Source organism: Rhinolophus hipposideros (genome assembly GCF_964194185.1).
Source record: "Rhinolophus hipposideros genome assembly, contig: HAP1_SCAFFOLD_140, whole genome shotgun sequence".
Taxonomy (NCBI): Eukaryota; Metazoa; Chordata; class Mammalia; order Chiroptera; family Rhinolophidae; genus Rhinolophus; species Rhinolophus hipposideros.
The window spans coordinates 135,732-159,365 of NW_027669107.1; the positions used below are offsets into that span (position 1 = coordinate 135,732).

Consider the following 23,634-nt stretch of genomic DNA (forward strand, 5'->3'; position numbering starts at 1 on the left):
GATTGAGGTAATTGGGTGTTCTATTTGCTTCTTGGATTCGAGGATCCAGTTCTGTCCACAACTTTGGGAAGTTCTCATCGACGATTTGTTTGAATATATTCTCTGTTCCCTTCCCTCTTTCTTCTCCTTCTGGTATGCCCATTATTCTTATATTGCTCTTTCTGATGGAGTCAGAAAGTTCTTGTAGAGTTCTTTCATTTCTTTTAAGTCTCAAGTCTCTTTCTTCTTCCCTCTGTGTAAATTCCAGGTTCCTATCTTCGATGTCACTGATTCTTTCCTCCATCTGGTCAACTCTACTACCTAAGCTGGATATTTTATTGTTAATTTCTTCTATTGAGTTCTTAATCTCCAGAAATTCTATTTGGTTCTTTTTCAAGATTTCAATCTCTTTTGTAAAATGTTCATGGTGTTCTTTGATTGTGTTTCTGAGTTCATTAAACTGCCTTTCTGTGTTTTCTTGCATCTCGTTCAGTTTTTTCAGAATTGCGATCTTGAATTCTCTGTCATTTAAATCACAAAGGTCCGTATCTCTAAGTTCCTTTTCTGGAGACTTTTCATTTTCTTTCTGAGCTATCTTGTTGCCTTGGTTATTCATGGCAATCACTGATTTACTATTTCTCTTCCTAGACATCTACAGGAGTGTCTTCTGCAACAGGTTGATAGGTATGCGAAGAGCTTTTGGAGTTCCAAAGCTCTTTGTGCACCAGATTCAGAGCCCGTTTGTTTCAGCAGTTCTGTTTACTCCCGCAGGGATCCGCCCAGATAGGTGGGGCCAGGGGCGGGGTGAGTTGTGAGAGGTGGCCCAGAGCAATGGCGGCGACCACCACCACAGCCAGTCCTGCTTCCACAGCTCCCTCCCCTTTGCCAGAACTAGTTGAGCTGCGAATCTGTGTCTGCGGTCCACAGTTCTCAGAGCAGCAAATATTCTGTCCTTTGATCCGACACTGCTACTTTATCGCTTCTAGCACCGGGCTGGTGGGGGCGGGGCGAGCTCTGGGAGGGTAAGGAGGGGGCGGCTAGTCTCCGTGCCTAAGGCTTCCGTTCTCCGCTCGGCAGTGAGGGCTTAAACCACCGATTTCAGCCCTCTTCCCTCAGTCTTTGCTCCGAGGTCTGCCGTGATCGTTGGGTTCAGCGGTTTTGTATGCTGCCCCCTCAGCCCTGTGGGCCGTAAGAGGAGCCCTAGCAGTCCGAGTCCTTCCCTCTCCCGCAGTTGCGGAAGATCCGGGCGCAGCGGGCTCCGAGCACTGAGCTAGGTCTGTGTCCTGCGCCCGCGCGGCTCCGTCTCCGCACTTCTCCTCTCCCTCCTCCCCCGCTCGCGCGATTCACCCACCTGGAGGTGAATTCAGTAGTCGGCCTCTTCGTCTTGCCTGTCTGCTGTGCAAGGAGTCCTTTGTGGAGTTATTGTTGTCCGATTCGTTGTAAATTCCAGGGGAGCGTTACAGAGGCTCACCTCACGCCGCCATTTTTTTTTATCTCCCCCGGGATTTCTAAAAAATTCTAAACTCGTTTGCTATGTATGTCTCATGGCAATCCTCAAGAATCTTATTGGTTCAGCCATTGCAGAAGGCAGCAAGTATTATCTGTGAAGCCGTGGATGTCACTGATAGCCCTTTTCCTCCCCTCCCTACTTTGAATTTCTTCTTAGTCTGGCATCCCCATAGAAACATATGTGCTTGTTTAGGATAATTTGAAACCTATCCTTGTGCATGGTAGGTCTGCCCTGACGCATTTTCAATGTTAAAATGCTGTTTAATGGGGGCCGGCCGGGTGGTGCAGGTGGTTAGAGCTCTATGCTCCTAACTCCGAAGGCTGCCGGTTCGATTCCCACATGGGCCAGTGGGCTCTCAAAAACCAAAAAAAAAATAAAAATAAAAAAAAATTAAAAAAAAATGCTGTTTAATGGGAAATTTCTTTTACTATTTATTATGGCAACTTGAAAAAAATGCAAGTCATTCAGGAAAAATAAAATACTAAGCCTTTGTTCTTACAATCTTCACAGTGCTAATGACACGCTGGCAGAGATGAGAGCCCAGCTTCTCATGAAGACACCACGGAACACTTTACTCAGCCGCGCTCCTGGGAGGCCTGTCCTGCTGCCACCTTGTATTGGAAGGATAAGTGATGGGTTCCTACCTCGAGGAAATCTCGCTCCAAGAGAACAGTCGGTGATTCCTAGGTCAACCCCACAGACTTCTAATAATAATGACACGTTCACCTACTTCATGAAGGTTAGTTATATTATCTTCTTTCCTTTGGGTTTCAGATGTCCGATATAATTCTTGTTCTTAACTTGGTGAGATTCTCAGTTGTTTCATTGACTAATGCACACAATGTGAAAGGCATAATTATGTGTGTTAATGTAGGAAGGAGACAGAAATTTTACAATCTTTTGTAAGTCCCTGCATCTCCCATGTTTTAAGAGCTACCTGTCATTAACTGTATTCAATAAATGTAATTAACTGACACATTTTAAATTTCTGGAAAAGCTGCTTTTCAATTAGATTTTACAAATGAAATGTTATTGCCTAACAACGAATGGTATGCTTTGAGATGCTTTGGCTTACTTCTGCATTGGTTTTAATTTGGCGATGGTTTATAACAATTTTAGTTTTCCTACAGCCCAGTTTTGCCACCCCTAAGCGTAAGTGAATGATTGACATTCACTAACTATAGGTTGATGTTTCTTATTTCCATGAAACCGAGGTAAATCCTTGTTATGAATTCTGCAAACTTGTAACACTGAAAAGATTAATTTGTTCTTTCTAAGTTAAAAGTTGTTCTCTTTGTACATAATAGTACATCCTTAATTTCTATTTTACTTATAGCATTTTTTATTTTGATGAGTTAAAATGTTTTGCTTAAAAAGTAATAATAAAATAAAATATCTTGCTAAGCAACAGTACATTTTCTAAAGAGGTAAATTGAGCAAATATTTGAATTTTTAAAATGAAGTTCACTTATATCTGTACATCTTTTTTTTTAAATGGAGATTTAAGGAGATTAAAAAGAAATAGAAGTTGTAGCTCTAGAATTTTTTTTAATTAGTTTCAGGTGCACAAGACAAGGTAATACTTAGACGTTCATCATTTATTGCCCTCACACTGTGAACCCCTCCTCCCCCATTTCCCCTTCCACTATCCCTCCGACCTTGCACCGAGCCTTCACATTATATATATAAAATTATAGTTGGCATTCATTATTGTTCAGCTTTGGGCGTACAGTAGTACATTGATCAAGCATCTACATCTTCCCTGAGGTGGTCTCCCAGATGGGACCTGTGTCCATCAGATACCCTACAAAATCTTTACAACATTATTGATTACGTTCCCGAAATTATTTTTCAAAAACCCTGAGGCCATTTTGTGGTTACCGACTGTTTTCTAATCCCCTCACCGTCCCCCTTATCCCCCCCCCATCTAACAACCCTCAGCTTTTTCCTCTTTGTCCCCAGAACTGTTTCTGATTAGTTCATTCACTGATTCTTTTCTTTACATTCCGCATATAAGTGAGATCATATGGTACTTGTCTTTCTCTTTCTGACTTATTTCGCTTAACATAATGTTCTCTAGATCCATCCATGTTGTTGCAAATGGTAAGATTTCTTTTTTCTTTATGGCTGCGTAATACTCCAATATCTGTACATTTTGGCATCACTTGAATAATTGATGACTGAGGTGGCAATGATATGGCATCTTTAATAGCAACTTGTTTTCTTTGTGTAATATTGTTATTAAAATGTCCATTTTTAATCTCATTTCTTAAGTTCTTCATTCAGCTCCAGGATTTCTGTTTGGACCTTTTTTATAGTTTTCATATCTTAGATAAAGTACTCCTTCTGTTCGTTAATTTTACTCCTGAATTCGTTGAACTGCCTTGTGAGTTTTCTTGTATCTCATTGAGATTCTTCATGACTGCTGTTTTGAAATCTCGGTCACAGAGATCACAATCTTCATGACTTTGACTTGGTTTCTGGAGAAGTGTCATCTTCTCTCAGTGTTACCATGTCACCTTGGTTGTTCATGCTGCTGGATAGCTTGTTCTTCTGCAGGCTCATTTGAAGTAGTGAACACTTTCTTATTTACGTACATTTTGATTCGAGCAATTCAGCAGCTAGATAATTAGACGTCTCTGTTTTGTTTTTCAGTAGCTGATGCAATAGCACAGTTTCTGTTGTCTCTCACTGGTGCTACTTGAGCCTGGGGGGTCCAGGTGTGGGGGCTTAGCTGTGAGTGTGGGAGTGCTGGCCTGGGTGACCAGGGTGATGGGTGTTGCCGCTGTATCCAGATCACCAGGGAGTCTGGGCACCAGCACCGTGGGAGGGAACAGGAGAAGGGGGTGGTCAGGGAGAGCCTGTCTTGAGTCCACTGAGCCCACCTGGTTCCCCGTGGCCCTGGTAGCACTGTGCTGTGGGTGGAGGCTGGAGAAGTATTTCTGCTGCTGCTACTGGTCTCTGGTGGTGCCAGCACTGCTCTTCCTTCCTTCCTTCCTTCCTTCCTTCTTTCCTTCCTTCCTTCCTTCCTTCCTTCCTTCCTTCCTTCCTTCCTTCCTTCCTTCCTTCTTTCCTTCCTTCCTTCCTTCCTTCCTTTCTTTCGTAACAGCTTCAAGGAGATGTAATGAACATAGCATGCAGTTCACTCATTTAAAGTATGCAGAGCAGTGGCTTTTAGTGTATTCAAAGCTTTATGCAGTCATCATCACAATCAGTTTTACAACATTTTCATCACCCTGGAAACTATCTGTGTACTGTTAGCCTTCACCGTGTGCCCGTCTGCCCTTCCCACTCTTCCTAGCCCTAGGGAACCACTAGTGAACTCTCTGCTCCATATTGTGGTTTTGATGTATTTTCTGATGACTAATGATGCTGAGCTATCTTTTCACTTGCTTATTGTCCATTTGTATAACTTCTTTGAAGAACTGATGATTCAATTCCATTGCCCATTAAAATTGATTCGTCTTTTTCTTGTTGAATTGTAATAATTCTTTATATATCCTAGATACAAATCGATTATCAGATATAGGATTTTCAAATATTTCTCCCTCTCATTAGCTTGCCTTTTCAGTTTTTCAATGGTGTCCTTTAAAGCATAGAGTTTTTTTTTTTTATTTTAATGAAGTCCAGTTATCTACTTTTGTTTGGTACTGTCATATCTAAGACACGATTGCCAACTCCAGTCATGAAGACATGAAGCTTCTTCAAAGCTTTTATAGTTTTGGTTTTTACCTTTTGAAATAATTTTATATATGGTATGATGTAGAGGTTTAATTTTTCTTTTGCATGTGGATATCCAGTAGAACCAGTATCGTTAGTTCAAAAGACTGTTCATGCCCAACTGGATTTTTCGGCACCCTTGTCAAAAATCACTTGACTATATATATGAGGGTTAATTTTTGGATCATCTTTTCCAATTTATTGGTCTATAGATCTGTCCTTACGCCATTACCAAATCAAATGTTATGAGAACGCTTCCCCAGTCATCTTGCATATTACCAGATGCCTTATGGAATAATAAAATGTCAATGTAGGTGAATATCTTTAATTCCACTTCTATGGAGATGTTTTGCTTCTGGATGGAGCCTGTGGCCCGCAGACCTTGGTGACCTTATGACATGATGGGATATTAGGCTTACAAAGTCGACTCATTCCTTTTGTTTTCTTCATTCAAAACATTAATCTTTAACCCAGTGCCTCCCTTTCACTCCCATTTCCATCAAATGTCGGTAATAGGATCTGATACTTGGTGGACAACTTTCTTCATTTTGTCTATCTCCTAATCCATAGCCTCTTCCATAGATTTCACTGTCTAGGAAGGAGAAGATGAAACTTGGACCATCTGCTTTCCTCTTTAGAAATCTCTCTAATCCATCATCTTGCAATTGAAAAGTAGATTCTGTTTGACCCGGTTCTTTTCTGAAACACTGGTGCCAGTCTTGTTCTTGGCATAGATCCCACATTCTCAGAAACACATTGAGATGCATAGTTGTACCTTTAGCTTCATATATAATTAATGGAATAAATATTTCACCCATCCAAAGAAAACATTTCAAGAGTACAGCTGTTAAAAATTAGGAAGTAACTAATCAATCAGAAACAAGTAAAAGATTTGTTTGGGGCAGACAGCAGGAAGACCTACACCTGAACACCCAGCTCGCATTGTGGCCCGAGCCTCCCCACAACATGGGGCTGGATTCCAAGGTTCAGATCCTCAGAGACATAACCAACAGGAGTTGTGTTGTCCTTTGTGAAGGAGTCTTGGAATTCACAGGGAATGTCTTTCAACATATTCTGTTCATTAGGAGCCAGTCACTAATGTTGACCCATATTCTAGTGGTTTTATGCAATGAATATTTCAAAATTTACGGACACATTTAAAAACCACCTTGATCTGTCCACTGGCCACAATTCTTTACATTCCCCCCACATGGAAAATACACTCATCCCTACACAATACTCGCCACAGGTCTCAATTTAATGGCATCAGGCTCAGGTTCGAATCTAAGATTTCACCATCTTAGTCTGGTGCAAATGGGGGTGAAGGGCCTGGGTTTTGGTTTCTAGGATAAAGCTCCTTGAGGACAATTCCTTTCAATATGAAAACATGAGAAAGGAAGAGACAAGTTATCTACCACCCACACACCCAACATTCTGCTCGACTGCTGAAGTTTCCCCTGCAGAAATAGAAAGTGGAAGGCACGTTAGTCCATAGCAATTCTGAAATACAGCCTGATGTGTGCTGTCCGTTCTTTGATTAGGACTTAGTCCTAATCATGCCAATGCTTCTCCATGGCCCTTGGCTGTCCCCTGTGAGCTCTTTGTTCTGTCCTTTTCATAAGAAATGACCTGTGCTTGCAGCTCTTCCCTCAGCGTCATTCCTCCACCCAAATGTCTAAGACCCACAGGCCTCCTCTATTTTTCACTCTCTTGGTTTTTATTAGTCCAAGGTAACAAGGTGGTTTTTTGCTACTTGACTATCCTAAAAACTTGGAGTTGCGTGAGAGTTTCTTGGGGTTCGTGCCATTAGAAAAGCCACCGTCATACATCGTTTTGAGATAAGCTCTTGGGCTTCCTGTAGCTGTTGTAGGACCATGCCTATAAAATTCTTTTCCTCTTAAGAGCCTTCCAGGAATTTAAGGCCCCACCTTAACTCTTTCGAAGTCTTGAGGAAGGCTTTACAGTCTTGTCCTCATCCGTAGATCATGTCTTCCTGGGAGCACAGCGAATTTGATCTTCACTCAGAAGCCATTTCTTTATTTTAGCATGATTTGACAACAGGGCATGTGGGAGAGGCTGTAATGGGAAACACATTTGAACACAATAAGTCCTGGTTCCTTTACAGTTCACAGTCTTTCGTTAGCTCATGTATCTCATGGATTTTACTTGGTTACTTCACAGCAAAAGTCCCCTTTCATCCGCATTTCAGACTCATTTTCTTCACTAGCTGAGAAGTCTTTGTGGCCAGCCTCTTTAGGGGCCCGCAAGCCCCCAATAACCGTCTCTTGGAGGCTCTTGTGGGTGTCGTTCTCATTCTTCTCCACATCCTTTCGGGTTCCACCTACCTCCTGGTGGAAAGGCACTCCTACAGGTTTTAGATTGCTTTTCTTTGTGGCTCACACCATTTTGAATATCAGTATCAATGCCAGTTGTTCATTGCTGCTCAAGAAACCAACTCAAAAGCTAGTGGCTCAAAACAGCATCTGTTTTGTTCACCAGTAATGCAGTTGAGTGAAGCTCAGTCAGACTAGCTCATTTCTGTTCCACTTGGCATCAGCTGCGTTGCCATGAAGCTGCGAATGAGAATCATCTAAAGGCTGTTACACACACGTGTAGCAGTTGAAGCGGGGTTTTGGCCGGGATGCCCACTGGGGCCGTCTCAGCGCGAACATCTGTAGGAGGCCTCACTGTGTGTCCTGGGCTTCTTCATCTGCACAACATGGTGGCTGGGTTCTCAGGGCGAGCTTCCCGAGAGAAAGTCAGATGGAACCTATATCACATTTTCTGCCGCAGGCATAGCATTCTCACAGCAGTTCTGCCCTATTCCATGCACTAGAATCCAGTTACTTCCTAAGGCCAGCACATATTAAAAGGGAGGGAATTTCATGGAGAAATGTCAAGAATTTGTAGCCATGTTTTAAAAACACTACATCTATCCAATCACCTCATCTTACAAAATAAGCATTGTATCTACAGGAAAGTAGTTCTACCCAACTCAGTATCACTGAAATTCCAGCAGATTTGTTGTTATTATTGCTGTTTAGGATGTTCTTGTATATTGTGGAAAGAGAGGATTACAAGATAGCATTATCAAATTAAGACACTTTTTTGTTGTTGAAAAAAATGTAGCGATCATCTCACTAAACATCACAGTGTGAGATGTGATTTCTCCTTAACCTTGGGAATCATTTCTTCTTGAAAGCAATTCAAATTACCATGAAACATTTGTAGCTGACGGAGACCTAACTATCTCAAGATGAGTTACTCGTAACTCCCTACAACTTCGTAAGAAATTATGGACAGTTAAAATGGGGAACAGGTGAGAGACTATCAACTCAGAGGTGACTTACAGTGATTTTATAGAAGAAAAACATGAACCAATCATTCAGGAAATCGTAGAAAATCAAGTACAGATGTTGTGTGGCAAAGTTGATGACAATAAAGGATACATTTTTGAGTCTCCTGGTGCTTTTCTCTTTGTTCTCCATTCTGAGTAATTCAAGTTTCCACATTCCAAGGATCTACTATAGTATGGATGACATTTTATGGCAACTGAGTTTATTTCACAAGTTGATACTGGTTTGGGGTTAGACTATTCTCAGTCAACTTCCTTCGTAACCAAATCATACTATCTTACTCATTCAGAATGAGGCTCTCAAAGCAAAACTGGAAACTGCATCTTCAGAATGTCTCCATCTGTGGGGTGGCCAGTTGGCTCCATGGTTAGAGCATCGTGCTGGTTCCAATCCTTGGTAACGAAGGTCGATGGTTCGATTCCCACATGGACCAGTTAGCTACACCCTCCACAACTAGGTTGAAAACAATGGCTGGAGCTTGGAGCTGAGCCCCCAGTGGGCGGCCGGCCAGTTGGTTCAGTGGTTAGAGCGCAGTGCTCATAACACCAAGGTTGCCGGTTCGATTCCCGCATGGGTCAGTGAGCTGTACCCTCCATAACTAGTAGATTGAAGAGAACAATTTGACTTGGAGCTGAGCTGCGCATCCCACAACTAGATTGGAAACTGTTACTTGACAGGGAGTTGATGGGTCCTGGAAAAAACACTGTTCCCCAGTTATAAAAAAAAAATTTGTTTTAAAAAGTTTTTTTATAAAAAGGTATCTATAGCTTATTGAAGAAAATCAATCTTAAACAAGAGTTATTATCTATGAAAGGAGTACAAAAGTCATGTGAAAAAGTGAGAATAAAAAGAGTGGAGATAAAAATTATTAAACCTCAAAATTCATATAGTCACAAATGTGGTAGAAAAGAGTGAAGCAGAACACAGTAAATTCTGGGATATTGAAGACTGAGCAAGACAGGATGTAGTAGAAAAAAATTTTTAAATCTATTTTTACAGGTTAATTCATTAATTTTTAACACGTCTTAATTCATTTTGCTGCAAATTACGTTTTCAATATGCATAGTGTATGTGATTCTTCTACTCCCCTTAATGGCAGTTGTTTTTATTTTATTTTTTTTAGATTTCTGGAACAAAGGTGGTATTTGCTTCTCCTTTTTAATATTTCAGTTCCCATCATTATTGTCACTCAGTTGATGTTTGAGATTTGTTCTTTCTGAAAAATCGTTTGATTTTTAAGACCAATTGATATAAAACGAGACTATTAGGAAATACAGAAAATAAAATGCACCATATTCTTAGATTATTAAGTCATATTGTTCAATTTTTAAAATTTAAAATTGATTCTCTTATTGGAATTGTTAGATGAGATGATTCAAAATATTTTCCTGATTCAGATTTATTTTATTCCGTATTGATGATAAATATTTTAAACTTCAGCTTTTTTCACATTTAAATTGCCGTCCAAATCATTGACTTAAAACTAAAGAATACAAATAGACTGTAATTATTCAGTTTATAATTATTTTTAAAATGTATCCTTTCTGTTGGCTTTAGGAACAAGCAGCATCTCAAAAAAACGTACACCCATTAAATGACCATGATGGCGCTTCCCTAAGTGACATGGAACTCAGAATTAAACGTCTGGAATCTGAACTCTCCAAAGTGGAAACTTCTCGTAAAATAGAATTGGAAGAATGTAAACACCTCTACCTAGAGGAATTAAAACTTAGAACATCATTGGAAAACAAACTAAACAAGTAAGTCCAAACAAAGTCAGAGAAAATCAATCGAGCTCATTAATTTGCCTCTAAAGTATAATTTTTATCCAGGCAGATTCCCGAGATTGATAGGAAATGAAAGCTTACTAAATAGTATAATTTTGGAAAATGATGTTAGTGAATAAATTACTTTTAAAATGTTAGTTAGTTCAGGACATTTGCATCTCTCTCCATTTTTGGTTTTACATGATTGTATTTCTCCTTCTCGCGGTTTTCATACAGTTAATCTGATCTACCAGTCTTTAAGCAAAGTGTTTTTGAAGCTTTATGATTTAGACAACGCTATTTATTATAAAATTTCTTGTCAGAATTCCCCTAAATAGTTTTTAGTGAGGTAACTATTTATTATAAGATAACAACTTAAACCCAAAGGGTTAAGTACTCCGCATGTTCTGGCACTTGGTACATGTACTGTCTCCATTGTGCTCTGTGTTATTATCTCTAGAGGTCGCTTTCAGACAAGCTCTTCTTTCTAGTCTTTCTGATGTCCACAAAGGCATACATGTGAAATATAGCAGAGGATTAACAACGTAGGGGTGAGGGTAGTATAACCCAAGAAGTGGCTAAAAAGATAAGGTGGTGAGCCTGAGGGGGTGTGTGGAGGCAGGAAGCGCAGAGCCCACGCCCAGCGCCTTGGCCACAGTGTTATATTATAAGCTACAGGCCTGCTGAGCGGTTTCATTCAGTAGGATCACCAACCAGGCTCCCTCCTTCTCCCCCAGAGGCTGTTGTTCTAAATGACACCTCAGTCCTCATGGTAATGAGGGCGTTACCCAAGGGCGGTGACTGCAAAGGCTTGAAAATATCTTGGTGGGATTTTTTAAAAATTCTAAACTCGTTTGCTATGTATGTCTCATGGCAATCTTCAAGAATCTTATTGGTTCAGCCATTGTAGAAGGCAGCAAGTATTATCTGTGAAGCCGTGGATGTCACTGATAGCCCGTTTCCTCCCCTCCCTACTTTGAATTTCTTCTTAGTCTGGCGTCCCCATAGAAACATATGTGCTTGTTTAGGATAATTTGAAACCTATCCTTGTGCATGGTAGGTCTGCCCTGACGCATTTTCAATGTTAAAATGCTGTTTAATGGGAAATTCCTTTTACTATTTATTATGGCAGCTTGAAAAAAATGCAAGTCATTCAGGAAAAATAACATTCAAAGCTTTGTGTCTTACAATCTTCACAGTGCTAATGAAAGACTGGCAGAGGCTAGAACCGATCTTCAGGCAAAGGAACAGCCCAAGGAGTTTCTCAGCACTGCTCTTAGGAGGGGAGTCCTTGAGCCACCATGTGTTGGGAGTTTGAATACTGAGTTACTCCTCAGTGGAAATCCTGCTCCAAGAGAAAATTTGGTGATTCCTAAGTCAACCGCACGGGCTTCAAATGACATCATGGGGTATTACTGTCCCAAGGTTAGTTATATTAGCTTCTTTCCCTTGCGTTTCAGATTTCTTTCTTTTTTATTTCTTTGATATAATATTGTTTTGTTTTGTCTTATATATTCATTGGGGTGATATTGGTTAGTGAAATCATATGGGTTTCAAGTGTACATTTCCATAATACATCTTGTATATATTTCACTGTGTGTTCACCATCCCGAGTCAGTTCTCCTTCCATCGCCATGTATTTGACCCCCTTTTCCCTCTTCTACCTCTCTCTCTCCCCCCTCACCCACTAAGTGTTGTCTGTGTCTATGAGTTTTTGTTTCTTTGTTTGTCGTTGATGAAATTTTGAGTTGTTTCATTGACTAATGCACACGAAGTAAAAGGCATAATATGTGTGCTAATATGCATAGAAAGGAGATAGAAATTTTACAGTCTTTTTTTAAGTCCCTAGAGCTCTCATGTGTTGAGTTATTTATTATTATTTAATAAATGTAACTAAAGTGATACATTTAAAATGCTTGAAAATTTGCCTTTAAATTTTATTACAGATGTTAAATATCATTGCCTAATAACCAATGGTATGCTTTGAGATGCTTTGGCTTCTTAATTGGTTTTAGTTGGAGATGATTCATAAAAATTTTAAAGTTTTGTGCATCCCAGTTTTTCTTCCCCTAAGTGTAAGTGAATGATGGCTGGCCAAACACCTAACCACAAATGGATGTTTATTATTAAATGAAACAGATATAATCCTTTTTATTAATTCGGCAAACTTATAATACTGCAGAAAGATTAGTCTCTGTTTTTATGGTTAATGTTATCTTCTAACAAGAGAGTATATCCTTAATTTTTATTTTATTCATAGCACTATCTATTTCAGTGTTTTAAAATGAGTTGCTTCACAGTTGTACATATTCTAAATAGGGACATTAAGCAAATAATTGAATTTTTAAAATGAAGTTCACTTATGTCTATATGTCTTGACAGCATTTGGGTAATTGATGAATAAGGTGGCAGTGCTAGGGAGTCTTTAAATCACAACTCGTTTTCTTCGTGTGACGTGGTTGTTAAAAATACTCATTCTTGAGTTCTTGACCAGCAGGAGTTCTGTTCGGTTCTGTTTCATAGTTTCCATCTCTTTGATAAAGTTCTCCTCCGGGTCATTAATTTTACTCCTGAACTCATTGAACTGCCTTGTGAGTGTTGTTATATCTCAGTGACATTCTTCATGCTGTTACTTTGTTTTGTTTTACCCTCCAAAATGTTTATTACATTTAAGCAACGTGGAGAATACAGGAAGGAAAGCACAAATCATCTGCTCGGAACAATTGGTCTAATTTATATGCAGCATACAATATAGAAAATTAGTTTAAAACGGTTAGTGGAGGTCAAATTGAGGAGGGCTTTAAGTGAGTTTGATTTTTTTTCTCTAGGCAGCAGTAGGCATAAAAAGGATAATGAAATAATAATTCTTTCATGGGGGAGTATATAATATGTGGCAGAGAGTCTGTTATCTCCTTTGTATTTGAAAAATTAAGTGAAGTATAATGTATGTCGTTAGTTTCAGGTGAACAAGCTTTCCCTGGTTCGTGCTAATCTTTGGCCCTAGAAGTAAATACTGTATGTCTTTTGACTATTGACATATAGTATTTTATATAATATAGTATATAATATACTCAGCTTCTTGCTGGGGCTACAGCTGAAAATAGCTCAGCCCTGTTTCTCTTTGGCCACCACTCGACTGTGTTGAACTGGGTTATTTTAAGCTGAGGGCCAGATTGCTGATTGACAGGTGTTATATATGTGCCTGAAAGTCACCAAGAAGTGCTATTTTTGTTTGTTTGTTTGTTTTACTGTGCAGAAACTAGTTCTGGGTGTCTTCTTTTTTTTCAGTGAATGAGTATTACTATTTTTAACTCTTTTTTATTATTAGTTTCAGGTGTACAAAACAATGTAATAGTTACACATTTATAATTTGTATGCCTCACATAATGATGACCCCTCTCCCCTCATCAACGACCCCTCTGACATCACATACAGCCATTACATTTCCACTGCCTCTATCCCTCAGGCTGTACTCTACTTCTTGTAAACATATATATACATACATATATATGTGTGTGTGTGTATAACAATTGTAGTTAACATTAACATTCATTATTGTTCAGCTTCAGCTTCAGGTGTACAGTGCAGTTGTCAGGCATCTACATCATCTCTGAGGTGCTCTCCCTAAGAGACAAGTGTAATCAGATACCCTACAAAATCTTTACATTATTGATTACATTCACCAAATTGACTTTAGTATCCCCATGGCAATCTTGGGGTTATCGATTGTGCTTTGTAATCCCCTCACCTTCCCCCTTATCCCCACCCCCCTCCCATCTAGCAACCTTCAGTTTTTCCTCTGTGTCTCTGAGACTGTTTCTGATTAGTTCACTCATTTATTGTTTTCTTTAGATTCCACATATAAGTGAGATCATAAGGTATTTGTCTTTCTCTGTCTGACTTATTTCACTTAACATAATGTCCTCTAGGTCCATCCATATTGTTGCAAATGGTAAGATTTCCTTCTTCTTTATGGCTGCGTAATACTCCATTGTATAAATGTACCACAGTTTCTTAATCCAGTCCTCTACCGATGGGCATTTTGATTGTTTCCATATCTTGGCTATTGTGTATAGAGCTGCAATAAACATAGGGGTGCATACATTTTTTTGAATTAGAGTTTTGGATTTCTCCGGATCGATGCCTAGGAGTGGAATTGCTGGGTCATAAGGTAGTTCCATTCTCAGATTTTTGAGATACCTCCATACTGTTTTCCATAGTGGCTGCAGCAATCTGCAGTCCCACCAACAGTGCACAAGGGTTCCCTTTTCTCCACATCCTCACCAGCGCTTGTTGTTTGTTGATCTATTGACGATAACCATTTTGACTGGGGTGAGGTGGTATCTCAATGTGGTTTTTATTTGCATTTCTCTGATGGTTAGTGAGGTTGAGCATTTCTTCATATGTCTGTTTGCCATCTGTATGTCCTCTTTAGAAAAATGTCTCTTCATGTCCTCTGCCCATTTTTTAATTGGTTTGATTGTTTTTTCGGAGCTGAGTTGAGTGAGTTTTTTAATAAAGTTTGGATATATCAATGGCAGATATCTTCTCCCATTCAGTAGGACCCTTTTTTGTTGTAATGATGATTTCCTTTACTGTGAAAAAAATGTTTAGTTTGATGTAATCCCATATGTTTATTTTTTCTGTTACTTCCCTAGCCCAAGGGGATGATGTATCAGTAAAAATCTTACTCCGGGTCATATATGTAAAGTTGCTTCCTATATTGTCTTCTAGGAGTTTTATGGTATCAGATGTTACATTTAAGTTTTTGACCCATTTTCAATTTATTCTTGTATATGGTGTAAGGAGGTGGTCCAGCTTCATCTTTTTGCATGTGTCTGTCCAGGTTTCCCAGCACCATTTATTGAAAAGACTGTCTTTACCTCACCGTAAATTCTTGCTTCCATTGTCGTAGATTAAATGGCCATATAGGCGTGGATTTATTTTTGTTCCGCTTGTGTGTTCACTGTTAACTTGTCTTCTGAGTCGCTGATTCGATTCTCTGACTCATCTAACCCACTGGTAATTCCTTCAAGCGTGTGCTTTATTTCACTTGTTGTATTCTTTAGTTCTAACTGGTTGTTCATTATGATTTCTCTATCCTTCTTTATGTCGTCACTAAGCTCTTTAAACATTCTTATCGTCAGTGTTCTGAACTCTGTCTCTGATAGGTTGGTTACTTCTATTTCATTTGGTTCCAATTCTGGAGGTTTCTTCTGTTCTTTTATTTGGGACATGTTTCTTTGTTTCCCCATTCTGGTTGACTCTCCGTGTTTGCTTCGATGTATTAGGTAGATCCCCTAGGATTCTCGGTCTTTGCTGGCTTATCTTATGTAGTGTGTGTCCTTTATATCTGACTTGCACCACTTCCCTATTCTCCTGTGCGTGTGCTCCAAAGGTGACCCTGGTGTTGTGTATATTGTGCTGTGTAAAGTTGAACTTCCATTGCTTTTGGCTGGTCAGTAGGTGGGGTTGATCCTAGGCCGCCTAGTTGTGAGACTTAGCTCTGCCCTCGGTGGATGATCTGCTGCGTGAGGGTGGACCACTCCGATTAGACTTGGCCTCTATGGGCTCTTGTGCCTGTAGAGAATTCCCTCTGGGTGTGTCACTTGTAGGTCAAACCCAATAATACTCTGGTTGGGTCTGGAGTTGGTGTCAGGAGGTGTCGAATCTTGTGACTCTTGGGCTGGGCCCTGGTGTAGGGCAATTTCAGAACAAAGCCAATCACCAAGCACAACAGCAACAACAAAGTCAAAACCAAATACACTCACGTGTGAAAACAACCAGTAACCCACACTCAACACAGGCAAAAATATCAAAGATACAAAAACAAAACAAAAAAAAAACCCAGCGCCAGTCTTGGCTTAAGCCCACCAAGTAATCTCCAGGCCGTCCTCTGCTGTACCAGAGAGTCCTCTGTGTATTGTTCAGGCAGAGCCGGTCACCTGGTGCCCAGAGTGACCCTGGGATGGCAGATGTAGATGAGTGGGGCTATTGGGTCTGGATGGTAGTTTCTACAAAGTCAGTGCAGTTTCTGCTCTTGCCTGCACATATGCGCACTGAGAGTAACACAACCAGCCCTGTGCCCAGGTCTCCTGAGTCTTAGGTCACTCCTTCCGTGTGTGTGTGCGTGCGTGCATGTGTGCGTGTGTGGTGGGAGATTTCTGAGCTGCTGAAAGCCCAGAGCTGCGACTGCTGCCTACTGCTAACCCCTGGGCATGTCTCCACAGTTGTAATTGCCCTGCCCTGGGCAGGTCAGAGAAGGTGGGGACTGGGGATGGAGGAGTCTTCTCTCTCTCAGCCCAGCAGTGTCACACACTTCCCAGCTTCTTCCCTGGGTCGCAGTAGCTACAAACCGGGTCCTCCCAGATCCTGAGCACTATGGGTCCTCTGTAATCTGACACTACTCCTCAGATCAGGGGTCAGCGTGAGTCTCTGGAAGGGTGGGGGTAGGATTGGGAGAGTCGGGGGAGGGGCCCAGGTATGGTGCTTACTTCCTTTGTCCCACCTAGGGCCCAGCTGGAGGTCTCAGTGAGGTGACTGCCTCAAACTCTGGATATGCTGCTCTCTGAGCAGGGAGATGAGCTGTGGGACACAGGGAAAGAGCCCACCTCCTGGCTCTTGTGGTCTCTGTTCTGTCCGGGGACCACCTGCGCCTCCGCAGCCATGGATGCGGGCCACGTCTCCCTTCCCACTTCCCCTGCTCGCCCAGTTTGCCCACCTTCACGTCATCCTCCTCCAAGTCTCTTAGCTGCCCTGTGTGATGAGCAGAGGGCATGACTGCTGTTTTGAAATCGCGGTCACAGAGATCACAATCTTCCGTGACTTTGACTTGGTTTCTGGAGAAGTGTCATCTTCTCTCAGTGTTAACCATGTCACCTTGCTTCTTCATGCTGCTGAGTGGCTTGTTCCTCTACAGGCACATTTGAAGTAGTGAATACTTTCTTATGTAGGTACATTTCGATTTGAACAATTAAACAGGTATATAATTAGGGGTCTTTCTTTTGTTTTCAGTAGATGGTACAAGAGTGTAGTTTCTGTTTTCTCCCACAGGTGCTCCTTGAGTATGGGGGTTCCAGGGGCGGGGGCTTAGCTGTGGGTGTGGGAGTCCAAGCCTGGGTGACCAGGGAGATGGGTGTTGCAACTGTATCCGGGTCTCCAGGGTCTCTGGTCACCACCACCACGCAGGTGGGGGTAGTGGGTGGTTGAGGAGGCCTGTTCTTGAGCCCGCTGCGCTGCTACCTGGTTCCCTAGGTCTACTGGTAGCACTGTGTGTGGTCGTGAGCCTGGAGAATTGTTTCTGCTGCTGCTACTGGTCCCTGGTGGTGCCAGCACTGCTGCATCTGGAGAGGGGTGGGGGGATGCTGCTGCTGCCCCGCTTAGCCTCCCCTGGGCAGTGATGTGGGAGCTGCACCCCGTCCCCTCCACCGCCACTGCCTTTGCTGGGGCTTCAGGCTCAGCCTTGTCCCCCTGGAACTGCAGCTGTGGGCTGTCCCTGTGCTTTCCTCCATCCTGCCTCCCTTTCACATCCAGTGCACCCTCCTTCCCTTTTACAGATGCGTGGTCTTTTAAGGAATCGTAGTGTGTTGAGCAGAAGATCCTTTCTTGGGCTATAGATGCCCGATGAGTTGTAGATATCGTGGAGATAGAAAGGGGTTGTCTCTCTTGACATGATGTTTACATCATTCCAAAGAATATCCATTTTGATCAATGCAAGGTGGTTTGTGGTTTTGATGGTGTTTTGTGGCCTCCTTTTTTTTTTTTTAGTTTTATTTTATTTTTACATCCCTCACAACGTGAACCCCCCTTTCCCCATCCACCACCACCCCGACCTCACACCGAGCCATCACATTATACACATAAAATTATAGTTGGCATTCATTAATGTCCAGTCTCTGGTGTACAATGCCATGACCAAGCATCCACCGCATCCCTGAGGTGGTCTCCCAAACAGGACACATGTCCATTGGACACCCAACAAAATCCCCAAACACTATTGAGTAAGTTCCCCAAAGTAATTCTTAAAAGACCCTGAGGCCATCCTGTGGTCACCAACCGCCCCCCAATCCCTTCACCCTTCCCCCCATCTCCAACCCCCTCCCCCCCACCCATCTAACAACTGTGGCCTTCTTAATGCAGAGAAACATAGCACAGGCCTGTTCTAAATGGAGCTCCAACCTTGTGTTTTCATTTAGCTTCCCCTTAATAAATCATAGGAGAACAAAGCCAAGGATTTTCGGACAGCCCTTCGGCTAAATGGAGTCCAAGTCCTTCAAAGAGGTGAACCTGGAGGAAGGACTGGGTACAAAAAGAAAGTGAATGGCCAACGCTTCTGTAAATTCTTAAGCATGATGCACAATTAAAATGTTCTCAGTGGTTTCACCACAGAAATCAGAAGATGAAAGAGTGTAAAGGCAGGAGCAATGAGAGAGAATATGCTTGTGGACATTTTTCCTTTAATTATTTTTTGGTAGGAAAGAGGTGTTTAGTTTTCAGTATTTCCTCATAAATTGGAAAATTGTTTATGTTAAAGTCAATGCCCTCATTCCAAGGCCAACGTTGTTCCCTTGTGAGGCGTTGGGTTGCCCAATCATGCAGGGCTGAATAAGAGATGGAAAAGCCCCACTCTGTCGAGATCCAGAGATAAGTGTCCCAAATCACTAGGGAACACTGGAAAGACTGATGATGCAGTTGTGATGATGTGAGGTTGGACACAAGTGCACTAGATGGTAAAGAGAAATCTGTTTTGTGTTTCCCATTTCGCTATATTTAACCCCCACCATGAATATTACCTGTGTTGGTTTATATTGGTCAGCCAAATTTGATTCTGAGGAAAAGACAAGTCATTTTAAGGAAGAATTTCCTCAACTTGAGTTTGCTTTCTTTAACTCATGATTTTCTCCTTCAAGTTCCCTTTTCTGTGTTTAGAAATGTTTATGCTTTATAAATTGAGTGTGTTTGACTTCTGTTAATAGGACTTGTGATATTAATCTGTCTTTATTTTTATTAATGACTTTAAAGATAATACTTGAGTTAGAAAGCTACTATTTTGTTTCTCATGCTTTAACATTATTGAGCTACATGACAAAGTTTTACATATTCATATTCTTTGAGTTGTACTCAGAAATTGATGGAATTTTCCGGAATATGAGGTAGTAGCTGGCATAGCAGGCTAGCCTCAATAGGGAGACTTATCCCATTCCTGGCCCGCAGCTCCTTGGTTTGGTGACCTCAGGTGACCTATATAATCTCTGTGAGTCTTGGTTGCCTCTTATGCAAAATTAGGGACTTTCACTAAATCAGTGACTTTCAGACCTGAAAAATATTCTTTTTATCAAAGAATAGTACCGTTCTTTGAGAAAATTTTTTTTGTTTAATGACTCTGTTTACCCAAAAATAAGACCTAGCCGGACAATCAGCTCTAATGTGTCTTTTGGAACAAAAATTAATGTAAGATCCGGTCACATCACGTCACATCATATCATATATCATACGCGGTCTTATATCATAGTAAAATAAGACCGGGTCTTAATTAATTTTTGTTCCAAAATGCATTAGAGCTGATTGTCTAGCTAGGTCTTATTTTCGGGGAAACACGGTATATAAAAACAGAGACCAAGGGTGGCCAGTTGCCTCAGTTGGTTAGAGTGCAAGTTCTTAACAACAAGGTTGTGGGTTCGATTCCCACATGAGCCAGTGAACTGCGCCCTCCACCGCTAGATTGAAAACAATGGCTTGAACTTGGAGATGAACCATGGTGGGCAGCCGGTTGGCCCAGTGGTTGGAGCACTGTGCTCATAACACCAAGGTTGACAGTTCGATTCCCACATAGACCCGTGAGAAGCAATGGGTTGAGCTTGGAATAGGGCTGCTGGTGGGGAGCCTGTTGGCTCAGTGGTTGGAGCGAGGTGCCCATAACACCAAGGTAACCGGTTCAAGTCCCACATTGGCCAGTGAGATGTACAATCCACAACTAGATTGAAAAAAAGAACAATTTGACATCTAGGAAAAGCAAACTGTTCCTCAGTAGTCCCCAATTAACACAAAACAAACCAAAGCAGAGACGTGTAGAGCTACCTAGCTAAAGGAGGGATGCAGACTCCTAAGCTGTGCTATCCCATGGGTGTCCCCAGTGGAACCTGAGCTTTCTCCGAGACGTAGTCTAGTGAGAACTGCCAGTAATGAGAAAATCCTTCTAGTTGAAATCCTTTGAATTAAAGTTTGCTGATACATTTTTTGTGTATAATTTTCTCACCTTTCTATATATTTGATAAATGGAAAGTATAAATAAGACTGCAGAAATGTTGTCCTTATTCATGTTGGACTTCAAGCTACTTCCACCATCTGAACACACTCCTCACCTAGAAATAAACATACCGTGTTTCCCCGAAAATAAGACATAGCTGGACCATCATCTCTAAAGTGTCTTTTGGAGCAAAAATTAGTATAAGACCTGGTCTGATATTATTTTATATTACATAAGACCCGTTCTTATATTATGTTAAAATAAGACCGGGTCTTATATTAATTTTTGCTCCAAAGGTCGCATTAGAGCTGATGGTCCAGCTACATCTTATTTTCGGGGAAACACGATAGAAAGTGCTGAAGTAAATATTTAAGAAAAGAGCTGTTTTGGGGGAAAATAATAATAATGCTACGTTGGTAGTTCCTCAATTCAAGTCGTGTAAAAATGTGATTTACATTTTATATTGTTGATTAACAATAACTTAAAACTGTTTCATGAAAGTCTTTTGCCTTCCTATGGTATTTAGTTATTGATTTTACACGGTCTGTCTGGTGATGTTGTTGTCACATTATTCACGTTATAAGCCCTTTCTATCAGGCCATTCACAAAAAAAAGTGTTATGCAAATATTGGAAAACAAATTTGTCTTCCCCTGTCGGTGCCTGCCGATGAGACGAACACTCCCTGAAGTGGGGAGTGAGGATTGAGAAAAAAGAAGAGAGACAAAGATGGGATCGGGAGGGCAGGCAATTCTAAGTAGACTGCCGCAGTTCTAAGTTGACTGCTGCAGTTCTAAGTTGACTGCTGCAGTTCTAAGTAGAATGCCTCAGTCCAAGTTTATTTTTGCAGCTTATATACTCTGGGCATCAAAAAGTAACAGAACTGTCTGCAATCTAGTAGTTACAATAAAGGTAATACACAAGGGCCTGTTTTTTGGCCAGCTGCACACTTCCTGACCTTGTCTAGTTCTGTGTTCTCAAAGTAGCAAGTTTTGCCTTGCTGGGAGCACAAACCACTCAAGGAAGTCAAAGGTTCAACATTTCACAAAACAACACCTGCTAGCACTTCAGCACGGTTTCCCACAGGTCCCCCTTCTTTGTTATATATATATATATATATATATATATATATATATATATATATATATATATATATATATATATAAAATTAACACAAGGGTCGCGCGCCTGGCTTAGGTGGTTGGTACAGATATGTCCATTTACCCATCATAGGAGACCATCCCTCTAGCGAACGGTTCCTGTCTTAGGTTATGTACATTCTTACCAAATCCTTACCCGTCTTTGGCTGCCGACCCATTGTAGGGGCTTTATACACGGGTGTCAGTGACACGGTGAACCTGGGCAGATAATCTCAACTCATGAACATTTGTTTGGAGATTGATGAAGCCCTTGAGTATTATCTTTCTGAGCAACGGAGTAAAACACATGAATAGAAGAACACCAACAAAGATTATTACAAAAGGCAGTAGCAAATGGAACAGAGCTAGAAAGGAGGGGAATTCTCCTCTGAGGTCCGAGTACCAAGGACCTGAAATGTTAACAGGTACCATAATGAAAGATGATCGGTGGAGAACTATAGCTCTACTTTTGTCATTTGACCAATTGATGCTATTACTTAGGTTACACTGTATACAAGATACATTAAACTGGACCCTGTCAATAGGGGTGATGTTAGAATTACCAATCATAAGCACATACGGAGCCTTGACACAAGCAGTGGTATTGCCTTCTACCTTGCCTTGTCCCTCGTCCATACTCATAGTCACTGTATCCACTGCTCCCACTAGTTTCCAAATATGTCTTGGGGGCCGGGAGGTATACTGTCTCCAAATGATGGATCTGTTGTTTTTTCTGTTCTCCTCACCGCAAGGACCATGGGCTTGTTGTGGAGGTGGGTTTTTATCCCTGATGTTTTTCCATCCTGCTGGCTGATGGAATGTGACACTCTGTCCTTGGTTGTCTCCGTGACTTGTCTGGTTGCCCACACGGAAACATCCGGTAACATTGACAGTCTTTGTGAAGCATATGAGGAGTCCTAAGCCCAAGCCGCTATGATTGAATCCAACAGCTTGTAGGATGGCAGGAGCGAATGGATGTCCTAATAGCCTAGTGTCATTTGTCCCACCAATGACTTCAGGCCCGTTCCACACAGTGGGGTGTAGCATGGGAGGGTCAGGAACATATGCCCAGTATGTCTCACCCTGAGGGATCTGTGCAACCAGCAGGATCTTGAAGACGCTCATCAGCAAGCCGCACCAACCTCTCAGGCAGCCACCGCGCACCTCCTTTGTCCTGTGAATAAACACAAACATGCCCTCGTCCCCAAATTAGGACTGGGTCTGGCCCATGCCACTGGTTAATAACTGGATCCTGCCATCTCACTTGGGCATAATCTTGTTGAGTGTTAGGATGCCAGAAGCGATCTGCGGCAGATCTGCCACGCGCATCCAGGTTTAAAAAATTTAGAACAAAGAGTGTGATTAAGGATTGTATGTGGGGAGACGGGGTAGACTCTAACGCTGCTGGCACACATTCTTGACATAGAGTAGGGCTATTAGCCATACCTTGAGGCAGCACCAGCCATTGATATCTCTTCATAGGTTCTTGTAAGTTAGTTGAAGCAAACCTTTTACAGTCCTTGGGGCACAATGGTATGGTATAAAAACAATCCTTTAAAGCCAGGATTATCTTATATGTGTTTTGGGGTATAGCAGAAGGATTAGGCAATCCTGGTTGTAAAGCCCCCATGAGCTCCATAGTCTCATTTATTTTTCTCCAATCTTGTAACAACCTCCATTTACCTGATTTTTTCTTAATTACAAATATGGGAGAGTTCCATGGAGAGTTAGAAAGTGCTGTATGTCCCTTATCGAGTTGCTCCTGTTCCAGCAACCTTGCAGCCTGTATCTTTTCTGATGATAGGGGCCACTGTTCTACCCAAACAGGTGTGTCGCTTTTCCAAGTGATAGCATCTGCATGGGGTACAGGAGGAGTAGTGACCCCCGTTAAAAATATCCCAAGCCAGCTCTTTGTGGTAA

At 41.4% G+C, this 23,634-nt stretch overlaps 1 protein-coding gene across 2 annotated transcripts in view; it reads left to right on the plus strand.

Annotated features, from left to right (window-relative positions):
• LOC308495689 (ankyrin repeat domain-containing protein 26-like) overlaps positions 1–23,634 on the plus strand; it is an 82,898-nt gene that overhangs the window by 35,078 nt on the left and 24,186 nt on the right. For both annotated transcript variants that reach the window (XM_081080656.1, XM_081080657.1), the window contains exons 9-11: positions 2,000–2,228; positions 10,123–10,325; positions 11,531–11,756. In XM_081080656.1, the coding sequence (XP_080936782.1) occupies positions 2,000–2,228; positions 10,123–10,325; positions 11,531–11,756 (658 nt within the window). The remainder of the gene's footprint in view (positions 1–1,999; positions 2,229–10,122; positions 10,326–11,530; positions 11,757–23,634) is intronic.